General features: G+C 43.2%; 1 protein-coding gene across 9 annotated transcripts; it reads left to right on the top strand.

Moving 5' to 3' along the window:
- The first annotated feature begins 1,869 nt into the window (after nt 1-1,869).
- Nucleotides 1,870-17,499, top strand: susd1 (sushi domain containing 1). 9 transcript variants are annotated; one of them, XM_061037238.1, is made up of 18 exons: nt 1,870-2,456; nt 2,553-2,688; nt 4,915-5,070; nt 5,533-5,688; nt 6,650-6,829; nt 8,480-8,659; nt 9,786-9,965; nt 10,370-10,549; nt 11,714-11,893; nt 12,963-13,142; nt 14,532-14,696; nt 14,815-14,909; nt 15,014-15,200; nt 16,574-16,667; nt 16,750-16,999; nt 17,077-17,116; nt 17,212-17,299; nt 17,382-17,499. In XM_061037238.1, exons 3-18 carry the CDS (start codon nt 5,031-5,033, stop codon nt 17,398-17,400), a joined length of 2,214 nt encoding a protein of 737 aa, XP_060893221.1. In that variant the 5' UTR covers nt 1,870-2,456; nt 2,553-2,688; nt 4,915-5,030; the 3' UTR covers nt 17,401-17,499. The 9 variants fall into 9 exon arrangements, with proteins under 9 accessions (XP_060893221.1, XP_060893217.1, XP_060893219.1 ...); XM_061037234.1 differs by having other exon boundaries at nt 2,548-2,688; XM_061037236.1 differs by lacking the exon at nt 12,963-13,142 and having other exon boundaries at nt 1,871-2,456; nt 2,548-2,688.
- The last annotated feature ends 419 nt before the right edge of the window (nt 17,500-17,918 follow it).

Here is a 17,918-nt window from a genome sequence, read left to right as displayed (position 1 = left end):
GCTGAGTGGGCAGAGGTCTCCATCTCTGGCTTCTGTTAAATGATCAAACAAAACCAAAAGAAGAAGAGAAAAAAAAAAATTTAATCGTAAAAAAAAAAATTTGGAGAGAAAAAATAAAATAAAATAAATCAAAATTAAAATTAAGATTAAAATTTTGAAACCAAAATTAAAATGCAGCCACTGGCTCTGTCCGAGGGGAGCATAAACATTAGCACATTAGCACTACTGTGCTACAGCAGGCTACGGCATATCGTGGGCGTGCTACAGAAGTTAACGGGCGTGCAACATGAGCTGCTGGGCTTGCCACAATGAGCCAATGGACTTAGATCAGTGATCTCACACTGACAATGACGTCGGACTGACACATTTTTATCGAGGGGGGCTAGAACCGAGTGTTACATGCAGCTAATGCTGCAGCTAATAGGAGGACGTAGGAGAAGCCACGTTTCCGCGGACTTTGAATTTTTGCACATAGATGTGCCTAAACATGCACAGGACACATCTAAAACACACTAAAGAGCATATAAAACCAGAAAAAGCTTAATATGGGACCTTTAAATATTCAACAACAAAAAAAAGGGTCAGTGTTTCTGATTGGGTCATAAATAACGAAGACAAATGACTCAAAGAATCAGAATGAAAAGAGGCACGCTCACACACTGCTTCAGTTGTCATGACGACCTGGGATGTACTCGGCAAAGATTACTGTTGAGGAAATGACTAAGAACTTGACTTCACACAAAGAGACTCAGTTGACTCAGATGGCTTACGATGATGAAAGTTTATACATAAGATGAATACTCATGAGGAGACATGATTCAACATCACACTTGTGTACTCGTGTCTTGCTCAACCACATCTGCAGGACTCTTCCAAAGGCATTGCATATATCCTAAAATACATTACCATTATCAGGGTCACATTGACCCACCTAGACTAATCTGTGACGTCAATTACACTGGAGCAGACAACAAGTTTACCAAACATCTTTGCAGATATAAGGGAAGAGAGTTGACACTCTCTAAGCCAGGGGTCTCTAAACTTTCTTCATCTGAGAGCTACTTTGAAAAAATGAAAGTGGCCAAGAGCTACTTGCATCACATCACTTGCATTTATTTACACAGCACACATCAGCTAAATTAAGCTGCTGTTTGTACACGTGTGAAATTGCAATAAGCCAATGCTTATCAATAATCTTAAATTCACAAAAAAGGTCCAAGAAAAAAACATGAATATTTTCTTCTTATTGTGCCACATAGTAAGCTATGTTGCTGAAAATTCACATCAATGTCCAAGAAAACATCACTACTTTACACTTGTTTTAATGAACCAAATATAAGGGAAGAGGTGCATTTACTGTCGTCAGATATTTTTTTATTTTTGACACAGTCAGTCAACCTATAGGCGAGCTACTGAAAACATCCCGAGCTACCTGTTGGAGACCCCTGCTCTAAGCTGTCCTTGGTCATCTAATAACAGCTGAACTCTATCAGGTCTGACTGACATCATGAACAATGAATAAACCTAATGACGTCTGTACATTACAATCTAAATAACTACAGAAATTCCACCACAATTACCACGGCGGTTGGTGTGAAGCCCAAAAAAAAAGTCAGAGCACCCACAGAGTTTCTCTGACTTCCGAGAAAAACAGTTAAAAATATTTTTTTATATTTTGTTCTTGTCTGATTGTGACTTCTTCTTCAGTCCATTTGGGGGGGACTCGGGCCCTGAGGGAAACTCTGGGGTTAATCAGTACTCACCAGCAGACCCTTATGTGACAGAGAGACCCCATCACGGGCTGCTGAGCAGAAAGATAGCAGCTCACCACACTTATCTCCCGCTGAACACTAACCGCCGCCCCCCCCCTCAGCGCCCACTTCACACTGTGGTACGCAGATCTTTGGTCCAGTTGACGTTCATTTAATTTCACTTGATTTAAAACCAAAAACCAGCAAGTTAAAGAACCTCTCCAGTGTAAAGTTTTACAAAGAAGTGGCAGAGTTCATCGCCTTCTTAAAGACACTCTTGTTAAAGTGTTCCAGTGTTTTTTTGAAGAGGACATCCCGCAGGTTCGTTAGGCCAAATATAGCTGTTATCTCCATCGCAGCATGAGTGTGCGGTTCAGCAGCGTGAGCGTTGTGAAGGGTAACTGAATGTGTCAGAGGATGACAGATGAGAAGCCTCAGAACCAGCAGCTGGAAGAAGACCATTGAGAAAAAGTGACCTCGGCTCACCCGTTCACAGCATCCTCTCTCTCAGTCCTGGTTATCAAAACCGCTCAGTGTCGTCATCATCATCAGGGTCCACAAGGAGGAAGGACAAGATGAACACAGAAGAAGGAGGTGGCTGAGGAGGAGTGAGGAGTGTTTCATGAAGTGAAGAGAACGACAGGGAGACGATGGACGCAACCAAAATAACCATGATCGCTCTGTTTCTCCTCTGCGTCACGACAGGTGAGAATTTAAACAGCATCTTTGTTTTGTGTGAATGTTTAAAATCTGTATCTTCTGCCAGTTGAATGACTTGTTCTCCCTATGCTGTTAGCAAAGCCAGCAGGAGGCCAGACTTTGGATGTTTGTGCGAGCTGCCACGTGATCGCCACATGTGACGACAAGTTAGACGGCTCGGGGAAAGTTTGTAACTGCAAGTACGGGTTTGTTGGAAATGGAAGAACTTTCTGTCAAGGTAAGGTTTTGTTTTTTAAATCTCATACTTGAATTTTGTCTGTCGGAAAATAAAAGGTTGATGAAGCACGACTAATTAAAGGCAGGGATGGTAATTTCCTCCAGATCCACTTTTTAAGATTCTGGTGTAAATTGTCTTTAGGTCCTGACAGAAATTAATAACTCATGTTCTCTGAAAAAGGAACAAAGAAAATCCATCATCTGTATCAGTTGTAAGTCTGTAAAAACTTTGACCAATATCTGCCACGAGGTACCAATCTGTTGGGGGTGCAGACGGAATGCTACTTTCAAAATCAAGCTAGTTTTAGAAAATGACCGACCCTGCCTTTAATCATGTCTAATGTGAAAGGTTGTCTGACTCACTTGGCATTGCCGTTTTCTTCCATGCTTTGGTGTCTTTCAGCTCATTGTTTTGGTTTTTTTAATTTGTTGTTCTGCTTCAGTTTTACTGCCATCTTAAGCATCATTTCCATCAACAGCAGTCAGCCTCTTAGAGTATGCTCACATTTCTTCTTAAACAGACTTGAGCTTGTATATTTCTTTTCTAGTCTACTGACTCCTCAAAGCTCTTTTAAACCTCTGGTCACACCTACACATTCACACACTGATGGTAGAGGCTGCTGAGTAAAGAGTCTGTCAGTATTAACTCATCCATTCATACACATTCACACACTGATGGTAGAGGCTGCTGTGTAAAGAGTCCGTCAGTATTAACTCATCCATTCATACACATTCACACACTGATGGTAGAGGCTGCTGTGTAAAGAGTCCATCAGTATTAACTCATCCATTCATACACATTCACACACTGATGGTAGAGGCTGCTGAGTAAAGAGTCCGTCAGTATTAACTCATCCATTCATACACATTCACACACTGATGGTAGAGGCTGCTGAGTAAAGAGTCCGTCAGTATTAACTCATCCATTCATACACATTCACACACTGATGGTAGAGGCTGCTGAGTAAAGAGTCCGTCAGTATTAACTCATCCATTCATACACATTCACACACTGATGGTAGAGGCTGCTGAGTAAAGAGTCCGTCAGTATTAACTCATCCATTCATACACATTCACACACTGATGGTAGAGGCTGCTGAGTAAAGAGTCCGTCAGTATTAACTCATCCATTCATACACATTCACACACTGATGGTAGAGGCTGCTGAGTAAAGAGTCCGTCAGTATTAACTCATCCATTCATACACATTCACACACTGATGGTAGAGGCTGCTGAGTAAAGAGTCCGTCAGTATTAACTCATCCATTCATACACATTCACACACTGATGGTAGAGGCTGCTGAGTAAAGAGTCCGTCAGTATTAACTCATCCATTCATACACATTCACACACTGATGGTAGAGGCTGCTGAGTAAAGAGTCCGTCAGTATTAACTCATCCATTCATACACATTCACACACTGATGGTAGAGGCTGCTGAGTAAAGAGTCCGTCAGTATTAACTCATCCATTCATACACATTCACACACTGATGGTAGAGGCTGCTGAGTAAAGAGTCCGTCAGTATTAACTCATCCATTCATACACATTCACACACTGATGGTAGAGGCTGCTGAGTAAAGAGTCCGTCAGTATTAACTCATCCATTCATACACATTCACACACTGATGGTAGAGGCTGCTGAGTAAAGAGTCCGTCAGTATTAACTCATCCATTCATTCACACACTGATGGTAGAGGCTGCTGAGTAAAGAGTCCGTCAGTATTAACTCATCCATTCATACACATTCACACACTGATGGTAGAGGCTGCTGAGTAAAGAGTCCATCAGTATTAACTCATCCATTCATACACATTCACACACTGATGGTAGAGGCTGCTGTGTAAAGAGTCCATCAGTATTAACTCATCCATGCATACACATTCACAGACATTCACTCACTCATTCTCTCCTCACTATAAAGGGAGTTATATTTAGTGGACTATAAAGTGCACTGTCACACAAATACAATGTGTCTGTTTCCTGGTCATTTTCCTGATTATGGATGAAACAAGTTCAGAAATGTAAAATGTGACCTTATGAGCTGCTAAATGAAAAAAAGTGAGGGGATCAGAAAGTCAGTGGGATTTATTCTCTGGGACTTCATGGCAGCCCATCCAATCTTCCCCACGTTGAAAACCCTTTGACTTGTGGCGGGAAAAGCGCAGGAGGCCGAGGGATTAACATCGAGGACTTCAACTCTTTTTTTTTTTATGTTTGTCTTCCAGATAAAGATGAGTGTCAGATCGGCGCCAGTAAGATCTGTGGGCCACACACCACCTGCCACAACACATACGGCAGCTACTACTGTCGATGCCTGTCGGGCTACAGCCCGTCCAACAACATGGACGTCTTCATCCCAAATGATGGAACCCACTGCCAAGGTGAACTGGAGAGGCCGTTCATGATATTACATTTAATCATCATGTTACTATCATGAGTAAACCTATTCACCTTTTTTAAAACATGGCTTCCTGTCTAAGATTTTAATTGCTCTGTTGTAAATCATCAGCAGCAGCTTGATGGTAGGAGGAAGTAATAACTGATACGGGAATAAATCATGGAGTGCATCAAAAGGAATGTGTGTAGGTTAAGATGGCCTTTGCATTCTTGCACACCCCTTTCACATGCTTGAAAACTCAACATGAATTCAACTGTATTCATCTTTTTCAAATCTGAACCTGTGCTGTTTGACTCTGAGGAAGACGCAGTGTGTGCTCCGGTTCTTTCTTTGGATTCTGCTTGAGAGAAGGCGTCCGTTGAATTTTAACTTGAAAGGGCTAAAAAGATTATTTGAAGCCTCCTATTTCATATTTTGCAGCATGCTTGTTTCCCTGTCTGTGCAGACATCGATGAGTGCAGGAGGATCTTAGGCCTGTGTGGAGATGGAGGTCTTTGCAGGAATCTTGAGGGCAGTTTCTACTGCAGCTGCCAGCTGGGATACCAAGTCCACAACGGACCAGAGCGCTTCAATCCTCACACAAACAAAGCTTTCTGCAAAGGTATGATTGGATTTACATGGTCTCGAATCCACCCTTGGATTGATTATATTTTTGACCATGCTGGCATGAATAAAACATTTCTACAAACGTACATGAGACCTGCTACAGATTAGTTTAGTCTGGATTATGGGCTAAACTCCAAACAGTCTGGGAAGCAGCATCCTGCTAGATGCATCCTTTATAGACGACACATTTTTAATGGATGTTTCAGACTTGTTTTTACACCACACAAATTAAAATTATACTGTTTATTATATCCTGTCCAATCTATTTTTCGATTTCTTAAAGGTCACATATTAACTAAAATCCACGTCACCATGTTTCTCTAACTCTAACATGTGTCTCTAGTCTGTTTACAAACCCCCCAATGATGAGAAAAGTCCATCCTCTTCGTCTTTTCCCTGCTCCACTTTTCAGAAAATGTGTGCTCAAACAGGCCGTTTGGAGATTTTCCCTTCATGACATCACAAAGGGCAGTAGCCCCTCCCCCAGGTGGGTGACACTCCCACAGCTAGGTGTTTGTTCTGCCCTCTGAGTCTGCCTTCTCACCGTAAACAATAGAGCATGGAGCAAGAAAGACCGAGACACCCAAGCCCTTCCAGATAGGGGGCGTGGTCAGACACAGCTCATTTACATATTTAAAGGTACAGACACAGAAACAGCCTGTTCTGAGCAGGGCTGAAATAGAGGGGTTTATAGACATGATCAAATACAGGATCAGAGTGGATTTAGAACAAGAAACTTCACACACATGTTTTGAGGAGCTCTGAGACTTATTTAAACTGAAGAGGAGGAGAATATGTGACCTTTAATATCTGTATATATATATGTGTACCCCTCAATTTGGTCCTAGCGGGTATAATGTTGAGTGCTTGTACTGAGTGTGAAATCTGCAGATGTGAGTTCAGTGGGTGAAAAGATGACTATGAACTAGGGCTTTATTTTGTCTTGTCTCGCTCAGTGGTTGACTGTGGGAGGCCCGCTGCAGTGGAGGACATGGTGTTGCTATCAGTCCCACGGACCACATACGGCAGTGTGGCCATGTTTGCCTGTGATGAAGGCTTTGTGTGGAGAAGTGGAGCCAACAGTTCTGTGTGCGGAGCTGATGGACGGTGGAGAGGACCAACTGCGGTCTGTGAAGGTAACACAACAAATAAAAGAAGCCTAAACGGCAGCCTCCATGCACAGCTCTAGAGTTCTCCATGAGCTTTATGTAAATAGTCCTTGTTAGTCAGTCTGTGTTTTGTGACTTTGTGCAACAGTTTCTCTGCTATGAACCTTAACAGTCCAGAAAGATGTGTTTCAGTCATTGTTTGACTTTTTAGGAGGTTAATATGATCAATAATTAACCTGGTCACATTTATCTTCTGCACTAGATCCTAATAATATTTTTAACTGTCATGTTGAAGTAGGTCCATCTGTCATCGATTGAAAATATCAACAGCTATAAGACTGATAAAAACCCACCCACTTTAAAAGGAGAAAGTGCAACTTTTTGTTCCAGTAGATGGCGCCCTTGAGAACCAGCATGAAACCAAAACAAACTGCTGTTTGGTCACACCTCCTCCATACTCCTCCAGAGACACACCTCCCATCGCGTTCGAATGAAAGAGTCAAGCACAATGGGCTAATGCTAATGTTAGCGCACTTTAGTTAGCTCGTAGCTTCACATTGCATGTAAATTGACACAGACTGAGCGTGATCTAAAAACACTAATGTGACATCTAAATAATCAGTGAGTATGTTCTTCTTCTTCTCTCTAGTTCTTGACTAAAACAGCTTTTATACACAAGGGGAGGAGCCGGCCGTCCCGTCCATGTAAACACAGCTCTGACAACAACACAGCCAGCGGGACTCGAGCTTCTCACTCATTGTAGACAGTCATGACTCAGAGACACATTTACACAGGATAGACTTGATCTCTGATTTATTTATGTGGAACATGTCAAACATTCTTCCTTTAATGACAGGCTGAGAGCTGGAGCTGAGGCGGGTTTTAAGCCTCTTGATAAACCTTTATGTCGCGCCCGCCTGTCAATCAGGCCAGGTACGCACCTAACTATGGATAACTCGTATCACTCTTAAAATCAGACTGATCAGTTACAGTGTGTGCCGATCAAGACATGAGCTAATCCGAACTATTTTAATTTTGTACCAGGCTGTAAACATGTTAATCTCTGCTGTAAAAACTGTTGTTTTTTTTTTTTGAATGGGTGTGTATGTGACTTCCTGTGCTTCTGCAGCCAGCCTCTAGTGGACACTCGAGGAACTGCAGGATTTTGCTTTCTAGCATCAGCTTCATTTTTCAACCCCCGGAGTTTGCTGCTTGCTGTCGACTCTTGGTCCTGCTTAATTTGAACTCTTAACATCAAAATATGTTTTATAGCTTCTGCTCATTAAGGCATGAACTTTGAACTGCTGGAGAAAGGCTAATAAGCATTTATATAAATAACATTGCAATATGACACGTACACTATATCTTTTTACCAATGCAACATGTGGTGAAGAAGTAGAAGAAGTAAAAGGGATGGAAGGTGAGAACATGTATATACCATTACCTCAATGTCTGTCTTATCTCTAATACCCGGTTTAATTTGTTTCAGTATGACAAGTCTCATCATTACCGGTAAACCTGCAGAGTGTCATTTCATATCCAACAGTGCATGTTTTTATAAACATGTCCAGGAGCACAAAGATCATAAACTGATTATGGGGGTTGGTGCAGAGTTCCTTGAGATTTTCCCTCTCAGTTCTATTTCATGCAGCGTACCTGTCATACTTTGGCTCTCAGATGTTGACTGCGGCTCTCCGCCCTCGACGCCTCACGCTCACATTCTGTGGAATAAGAGTTCAAGGATGGCCGCTGCGGTGCACTATCAGTGTCACTCTGGATATCATAATGTTGGAAAGGGCGATGTGTCCATGTGTACGGCTGCTGGATCGTGGGAGAGACCACCGGTGCTCTGTCAAGGTACACTCACCGTCTGAACAAATCCTGTCAGAATGTAGAGAAACAAACTGAGACAAACTGTTACGACGTCTTCGATTATTGCACGTTTAACTTCACGTGTAAATCAGTGTTGGGCATGGCACTGAAACTGTCAATGTCGTAACGGTACGGCTCCACTGGTTCCAACGACGGATAGCATCTCAACGCTTTCTATTCATTTCCTACGGCGAGGCAGAGCCAGTGGAGCCGTACCAATAGACGGCGCGCTACGTCGCTCGCGGTCAGGTAGGACATGCTGTTAGTAGCTTATTACAGTTACTAACAGAGTTTTATTAAAGTAACTAGTTTGTTGGGATAGTAACTTGAATGTTACTTTTTCTGCTTCAAACCTCGTCTTAATGTTCACATTATTTAGTGTCGCTGTGACAACTCGCACGTGGTCATTTTCAGTTTGTAGGTATTTTACCGATTAGATCTCTGAAGGCGACAGACTCAAACGTCAACATACAGTACCTGTCTATCCACCATGGAGTCCAGCTTACAGATCCTGCAGCAGGCGGAGTTTTGAATCAAGCTGTGTCTCCTCCTCGGTCTGCAAGGCTAATGTGAGCTGTACCTGCAGGTCTCCGTTGTCTGCGGCACGGCGCTCTATAGAAGCGTGTTGTTATTTTACCTCGATGCTACGTTCCTGTGAGAGAAGTTTTCCTTCCTGAACGTAGACAACAACTCACCGCTGTATTCTTGTCGTTCTACTCGAGCAGAGTAAAATAATGTTATTTCTGGGACAGGAAGCTCACAGCTGAACGACCACCTGTCTTTGTTTACAGTGCTTAACTTCGTTCTCCCAGGATGCTGCTGTGCTAACGTTAGCGTAACCTCGCCACCTTGTTGTCGGCTGATTCACATAAAGAAACGATTAATGAGCTTTTAAATGTCAACGGCATTATTAAATCTGTAAAGTAACTGGATGCGTCACTTGCTACTGCAAATAGTAGTGGCGCTACAGTACACTGTTCTGTAGTGAGCGAGGTTATGCTAACATCAGTTCTGCAGTAACATGGTCCTAACACTGGCGTACACTGAAGGTTAATGGAGCTGAATCCTGTTTTCTGTTTCACATGGTTGTAAAATGTGTTGTTCTTTGTAGAGACCTTGTGTGGATTTCCACCTGTGATTGAATTCACTGAGCAGGTGTGGAACAATAAATCAACACCTGGAAGCACCGCGCTTTATTTTTGTAAAGACGGGTTTCATTACCAAGGAGGACACAATGTTTCGACCTGTAGTGGAAACGGTCAGTGGACACGTCCAACTTTGTCGTGCCAAGGTAATTAAAACACGAAAGTGGTTACCCTTGACGATAATAATAAAAGATGATTTGATGAAAAGGCAGATTTTGGTTGAAATTGTTGCATGATTTTGAAAGTAGCTTTCCCTCAGTGCTGCGTCTGCGAGAGCACTGAGCGAGCAGGGAGACAGGGAGGCGTCTGATTGGTTCATCAGATTGGTACCTCGTGGCAGACATTGGTCAAAGTTTTTACAGACTTACAACTGATACAGATGATGGATTTTCTTTGTTTCTTTTTCAGAGAACATGAGTTATTAATTTCTGTCAGGACCTAAAGACAATTTCCACCAAAATCTTAAAAAGTGGATCGGGAGGAAATTACCAACCCTGACTTTAAAGTGTACTTTTGGTTAACATTTTTAATCTATTTGAACACCTGACAGCAATATTGTGTGGGGATCCTCCTATACTGCCTCACACTGGGCTAATGTGGAACGGAAACTCCGCACCCGACAGCACGGCGATTTATTTCTGTAAAACAGGATTTCATCAAAGTGGAGGAAATAATATATCATCCTGCACAATTAGTGGTTACTGGACGCAGCCAGATATCTCATGCAAAGGTAACGATTAGTAACACTTTGGTTGTGACATTTCTCAACGGTCTAATCTGAATTTATTAATGTAGTTTCCATCCCTGTAGAAGTAGACTGTGGTGTACCCCCACCCGTTCCTCATTCAGTGATGCTGTGGGATAATATCTCCACTGTGGGCTCTCAGGTCGTGTATCAGTGTCACTCTGGATACCAAACTGTGGGAGAGGGAAATGTGTCCGTTTGCACTGCTGATGGAGGATGGGATGGAGCCTCTCTGCTCTGTCAAGGTGATTTTTACATCCGTCTAGGGTTGATACCGATATTAAGAAGAGAAAAAAATCTGATACCGATAAATCAGCCGTTATCTATGTTCAATCTTGAGAGTTAGATATATACAAATTTACACATTTAAACACTTTTTGAAAAGACTCAAGACTTGCGTCCACCTAGTGTTTTTTCAGAGCAGAAAAGTGCTGGCTGTGCGCTCAGGAGCCCTTGCATGAAGTGGTTGTGCGCTGATAGTAAAAGCGCTGCATGTCCGTCCTGTCTCTATGACAACAGTCTGTGGACAACGGCCGCTGTATGACCGACACTGCTTTTTACTGCATGTTCTATATTTGAGATCGGTTATTTCCTGATCAGACACGGCGCGAGGAGGATGTGGGTACAAGTTGAAAGGTTTTCAACTTGAGCGCTCTGAACAGCCGCACAAAAAAGGCGGCGCGCTGAGAAAAAAAGACTGGGCTTTTTCTCCATGCAATTGCTACTCATGGAAAACAATTTAAAAAAACGCTGGCACTCAGAAATAGACGCTAGGTAGACACGGGGCCTAACTGTGCATCACGGCTCAACACTCTGGAGAGTGATGATGTTTGTTGTAATCCATACAGTGCCCCCTGCTGGTGAAAGAGAACTGCTAGCGTAATACAATGAAACTCTTAAATTAGTGCATATCGGTGATAAAATTAACCGATACCGATAGTCACTTGACACGTTAATATCGGTCGATATTATCAGGAGGCCGATTAATCGGTCAGGCACTATGTCAGTCTCAATGACCAAAAGTTGTATTACCTGCATAATATCAAATTAATCATCTGATCGTCTCGCTGAACTGTTCGTAGAAACGTGTTTCAATGATTGTTCCAGCTAACAGTGTCCCACGTTGACTCAACTGTCTCTCTGTTGTAGAAATCAATTGTCAAAGGCCGGTTTTTAAACCTCATGCTAAGATGCTATGGGACGGCACGTCACACCTTGGCAGTGTGGTGCGTTACCAATGTGAGGAAGGATATCACACCAGGAGCCCGAGAAACGTCTCGGTGTGTGGAGAGAGTGGACTGTGGGAGGACACTGATATATGGTGTGAAGGTGCAATGTTCAATCATTTTGATTAACTGCTGTGAAATTTTATTTTTTAGCTATTTGGTCAATACTCTTTGTTAGTTTATTTCAATTTGAGTACAATGGATTTCCATTGTTCAAATCTGTGCTTAATATACAGCTAAACCAAAGCTTAGCTATCTTCAACAGTAACATCATTCTAGTTACTTAAAAGCAAAAAAATTAAAGATGGAGTCAGTAGAAATCTTTGTTGTAGCGTAAACACATTCAAACTAGGCCCCTCCTCCTGGGCTCTTCTCCCCCAGAAGCCCTGCCCACTGCAGGTTGTAGTGTGTACATTTACTGCTTGTACCTACACTGCAAGCTAACCGCCGGTGTTTGTCACCTTCCTGTCCAACAGGAAGCAGACCAACTCCACGTCCACGAGTAAAAGACAACACAAGGTTCACCCTTGTTTTAGAACGAGCTTTATCCACTTGGTGTTTCTCCTCACTCTGATTATATTTTCTCTTCTTTGCTGCTACGTCCACGTCCATCATATTCACTGGTTTGAATCTCGTCCAATCACTGAATAGTATCCACTCCTAAACTCACCTGCTGCGCTGTCATTGGCTGGAGGAAACACACCAGCTCCGCCCAGAAACGTCCCAAGTCAACCAGAACAAAGCAGAACAGTAAAATCCAGTCAGAGGACAGAGTCTCTGCAGACACAGTCACCACCACACATCTACGGAGGCCCAGAAGGGACGATGGAGCAGCTTCACTTTAGGATCAGTCTGTATTGTATTTTGAAGGGAGATGCTTCTGACTCCATCTTTAACCTTTAACCTCCGTGTCTCTGACGGACATGTTTAAGTGCATTCCTGAAGTCTACGCTGGTTGCCTGGCAACTTCACACAGACACTCAGACTCCGGTCTCTGTAACTAGACGCTAAAAAAACCGATTTGTTTTCTATTGATCTGTTACTCTGTAGTTCTTCAGGTATAAGAAAGTAAATGAATGTATTTTTTCAAACTCTCAGGTATGTTGTGCTCTCATTGAGGATTGTACTCTTCTGTTTGTGATGTAAATAACACTCAGGCTGTCTGTGTGCAGAGATACGCTGTGGCCCCCCACTAAAGCTCCCCCATACTAACCTCCTGTGGGACGGCTCCAGTACCCCGGGCAGTGTGGTGCTGTATGAGTGCATGGATGGATTTTATCAGGAGAGTGGACATAATGTGTCGTCGTGTTTACTGTCAGGAGAGTGGGGGGAAGTATCTGTAAAGTGCAAAGGTACAACTTCCACTTCTATACAAAGACGTGTATGTGTTGAAATGTGGGAGGGTCTCTGGCTGGGATTCTTATGTTTCACTCATCTGAACAGTTTCTCATTAATTTAGGCAAATTGCACATGTTTTGCTTCCATGCATGCACCTCATGCACTTGTGTTGTAGTCAAGACCACAGTAACCAAGACCAAGACATACCCGAGACCAGAGTGCTCCTAGACCGAGACAAGACCAAGACATTTAGAGGATAAAGACCAAAACCAAGACCAAGGCAGGGCAAGACCAAGACCAGAAATATCTCTAAAAAATCATCTTGTCTGCAGGGGGCATGTCACCCACTTAGACCGTACCAACAGGAAGTTTGTGGCCGTAACCGGGGGATAAAAATCAAACTACAAATGAATTAAAGTTAATTTCCTTTTAGAAAGAGGCGTTTTCCTTCTAATCACATTAACGACCTGGAAAAATAGCCTCTCAGTGGTGGTCTTGACCGGTCTAGATTTAAAATCAGACCGAGACAAGACAGAGTAAAAATGAATGTGTACCGTATTGAGCTGAACCGGAAACGGGGCTTAACAGTCCAAAGAGTAAATCAATAAAAGTTGTTCAGCATTCAACAGCGTGATGGCTGAATGGATAAAAGAGTTTGAGTATCTGTTGGTTCTCCATGGAGGGACAAGATAGCACCGTCCAGAGGGCTTTAGAAAGAAAACAGGTGAAAGAGTGTGTTCAGGTTGATTTATGATCCCTATTGTGACATTAACTGAAGGGAATCATTGTGTTTTGTTCCTCTTAAAGGGGACATATTCTGAAAAAGCCACCTTCACACACCTGAACATATATTTGGGTAACCTGTGATGTCACAGTGGGATTCTGGTAAAACAAAATCCCCTCCCCTCCCCTGGTATCGCCACCCATGGACTCCACCCCCAGCCTAGAACAAAACTTTTGAGCAGGTCCGCTATTTTTATTCTCTCTACAGAGGAGTGATGTCTACGGGGAAAACTCAGGGGGGGTCATTACATTTAAAGAGACACACACACCAAAACGGAGCGTTCTGAGAGAGCTGGTTTATACAGGGTCACAAACCTCCTCTGGTGCTTGATTCATGTTATATTTTGAACAAAGCACAGCACAGATGTTTCATTTAGACCACAGGGGACTGTTTGAAAAGGGGGATAATATGTCCCCTTTAAATTACCTCCACGTGTGCTGGTAAATCCATAAATGAGGGTCGATGGACTACGAGACGAATACTGAGGAAAAAACAGATGTTATTTATGATTTACCATCTTGAGACTCAAGCAGCTCAAACACAGGCAGTCATAGAAATATGTGAGATATAAGCCCCAGATACCACTCAGTCATGTAATGTTGTTTTTTTTATCTCCTAGTTAAATGTGGCCCAGTGCCGATCCTGGAGAACTCAGACGTGCTGTGGCATAACAGAAGTGTTGTGATCCACCGCTGTGTGGACGGATATCACAGCTGGAGGGGCAGCAACGTGTCCGTGTGCAGCAGCTCCGGTGTGTGGGAGAACGCGACCATGACATGTGTCGGTGAGTAAGAAGAAAAGAGGAACACAATTCATTCATGGTGAGAGGTGAGGTGATCGATGTTGACTGGTTACATATTGAGGATCTAGTGTGTGTTCTTCTTTCCCTTCATCTCTTAAAGAGCTAAAGCCACCCGTCACTCACCTGTTTGTCGTCGATGAAAAGTGTGTGCACTGGAGAGCAGAGAAGTACGAGGACGACACAGAAGTTTACAAGGTAACAGGAGATGTGATTGTCTTGTAGGATTTAGCTTCTCACTTTATTGCATCAGAGGTAAGCGCTTATCCTGTAACTGGTGATCCCGCCTTGAATCCTTCCAGGTGACGTGTGTCGGATCCAGAGACTATCAGAAGTCCTTTCATGACAAGACGACACGGTTTTTGAGATCCAAGTCCAACCAGCTGGAAGTGTGTCTGAAGCTGCTTCCTGTCACCAACTACAGCATCTCCATCACTGCAGTGTCTGCCAGGTTCACAGCCAGCATCACCACTAACACCAGTTTAACAGGTACACATCAAACCCAGTGTTCTACTCTGACCAAATGTTTCCTGCATTCAGGGCGGCTGTGGCTCAGTGGGTAGAGTCGGCCGTCTTTCAACCAGAAGGTCAGGGGTTTGATCCCCAGCTCCTGCAGCTTCATGTCTGATGTGTAATTGGGTCTGTCAATGCCACGCTTTTGATCTGTTGGACTGTGCGCGCCCTGCCCCACTGGGTCTGTTTCTGGAGCGAGAGAGCAGCCATGACACAGCTGTACACACATCACAGGAGAATCAAGAGAAAAACGTCTCTTTGAGGATGATTTGTTGTTCATTTGGCGCCTGTTTTGATGTTATGTTGATAAAGTGAGGAAAACGATCAGGAGTCTGTATTGTGTTCTTGGCTTTATTACTTTTTTAATTGTTGTATTTTCCTGTTGCATGATAAATAATGGAAGATAATGGACAGTGAGGATGTTTCCTTTTGAGAGACTTGACTTGTATTTTATTTTGAAATTGACCGGACGCTCTGTGCGTTTCCTTGTTTGACTTCCTGTCTAGGTCGATTTACTCTGTCCAGTGTGACGCTTGCCTGCAGCGGGCTCCGTCGAAAACAGACTCGCAGCGTATTTGAAACAGAACAGAGCGTTGTGGTGCTGCTGGCGAAACAGGACCATTGACTAGAGTGGCAGCAACGGAGCCGAAGTGCATCTGTAGGTGTGACCTGCGGTGTAAAAGAGCTTTGAGTAGTCCGAAGACTAGAAAAGAAATAAACAAGCTCAAGTCCATTTACCATTAAAGGAAGACTGTGCGACATGTTCCACATAAATAAATCATAAATCCAGTCTATCCTGTGTAAATGTGTCTCTGAGTCATGACTGTCTACAATGAGTGAGAAGCTCGAGTCCCGCTGGCTGTGTTGTTGTCAGAGCTGTGTTTACATGGACGGGACGGCCGGCTCCTCCCCTTGTGTATAAAAGCTGTTTTAGTCAAGAACTAGAGAGAAGAAGAAGAACATACTCACTGATTATTTAGATGTTAGTAAGAGTTTTTAGATCACGCTCATTCTGTGTCAGTTTACATACAGCGTGAAGCTACGAGCTAACATTAGCATGCTAACACAACAATTCTAATTTCTAACTCGAGCTCAAGTGTAGAGGGTTTGGAGGTGTGTCTCTGGAGGAGAGCGGAGGCTTCAGTATGGAGGAGGTGTGGCCAAACAGCAGTTTGTTTTGGTTTCATGCTGGAGCTCAAGGGCGACATCTACTGGATCAAAAAGTCGCACATTCTTTCATTAATGTTAAACCTGTTGTTTCCCCCGTTCTGAAAATATTTTGTCCTTATATTATTAAATCACATTTTCAGCAGTCTTAATCACACACTCTCTATAATCACATCCGACAGCGCCTCCAGCACCTGATGTCTACTTCAGAGAATTTGAGACTCCTGTACCGATGTTGAAGCTACGAAGGTCACTTAACACACTCGACCCTATAAGGTAACAACATGATAAAACACACCCTGCACCCCCCACAAATGTCCGTCCGAGGCACTGACTTCTCATGCTGTTTATCTTAAAGCATGTACCAGGTGTTTGTGCTTCCTGTGGAGGGGGTCATGACCTTTGACTGCTCGTCTCCTGCGAGCCTACACTCCTCAAACGAGCCCCCTGCAGAGTACATCGCTGCCATGATGGAGGTCAGGCGTGTCGGGATGGAGTTGAACTTCACTGTCGGGGACGGACTCCTCTACGGAGGCTGCTTTAACGCTCGACTTGAGAACGGCAGGAATTACTACATCGTCCTACGAGCGGTCAGTCAGTGGAACGAGGTGGGTGAAACAAGTGGTGAGGAAGAAAGTGAATCAGACTTTAAAGTTTCATTCTTTAAGAGTGTTTTCTCTCTCAGGCTGAAAGAAGCACCTGCGTCCTCTGGGCTAAAGTAAGAGGTAAACACAGAAAAACACAACTACTTTTTTACAAAGAAACCCAGGAGACAGCTCCATGGTTCTGTGTTCTTACACTCAGTGTTTACCTCGTCCAGGTACTTCCTTTGTTATGAAGGTTTCTGCGTCGTCTGCTGCTGCTTCAGTCGTCTTCGTTGCTGTGATCATGTTGGGAGGATTCATCTGGTATGGACTAAAAGTGCATTTCATAGAGTGAACATTTATCCATCACTGTCTTCATCCTCATGATGATTGTCTTCTTTTCCAGGCATTACAGGAAGACCTGACGCTCTTTAGTGCTGCTGATGATGTTGTTGTGATTTTGAAATGTTGACCTCACACCTGTACATTTTGTAAATCATTTTAATAAAACCTTTTTCAGTTACTTTTGAATGTGTACTGAATAGTTATTGGATTTGAATTAGAAGCAGTCAAGTTGGAGTGACAGGCAGGTCTGAACTATTGGGGTCAGTGTTCACAGCTCTCAGGTCCAGTGAGACAATAACATGAAAGATTTGCTCGTCCATGAAGGCGATGGGAGGATTGAAAACCTTTACCTATAACCAATATATGAGCATATTGACAGAGACAGAGAATGCTTTCTGCCCGTCTCACATCCTCCACTCTGAGAACTTTTACCTTCTGGCAGACGATCCAGAGTCCCCCCGATGTAAACTATAAAAACTCTTTTGTTCCCACGGTGATCAAAATTCTGAATAATGTTTCTTAAGACTGTGTGGGTCGTGTAATAGTGTCATGGTGTTCCTACATGTTTTTTATATTCTCTTATCTCTCATGCTGTGTT

This window comes from Labrus mixtus, chromosome 5 (assembly GCF_963584025.1).
Source record: "Labrus mixtus chromosome 5, fLabMix1.1, whole genome shotgun sequence".
Classification (NCBI taxonomy): domain Eukaryota; kingdom Metazoa; phylum Chordata; class Actinopteri; order Labriformes; family Labridae; genus Labrus; species Labrus mixtus.
Note: the sequence above shows the minus strand (reverse complement) of the source record. Positions and strands in the feature narration are given on the sequence as shown.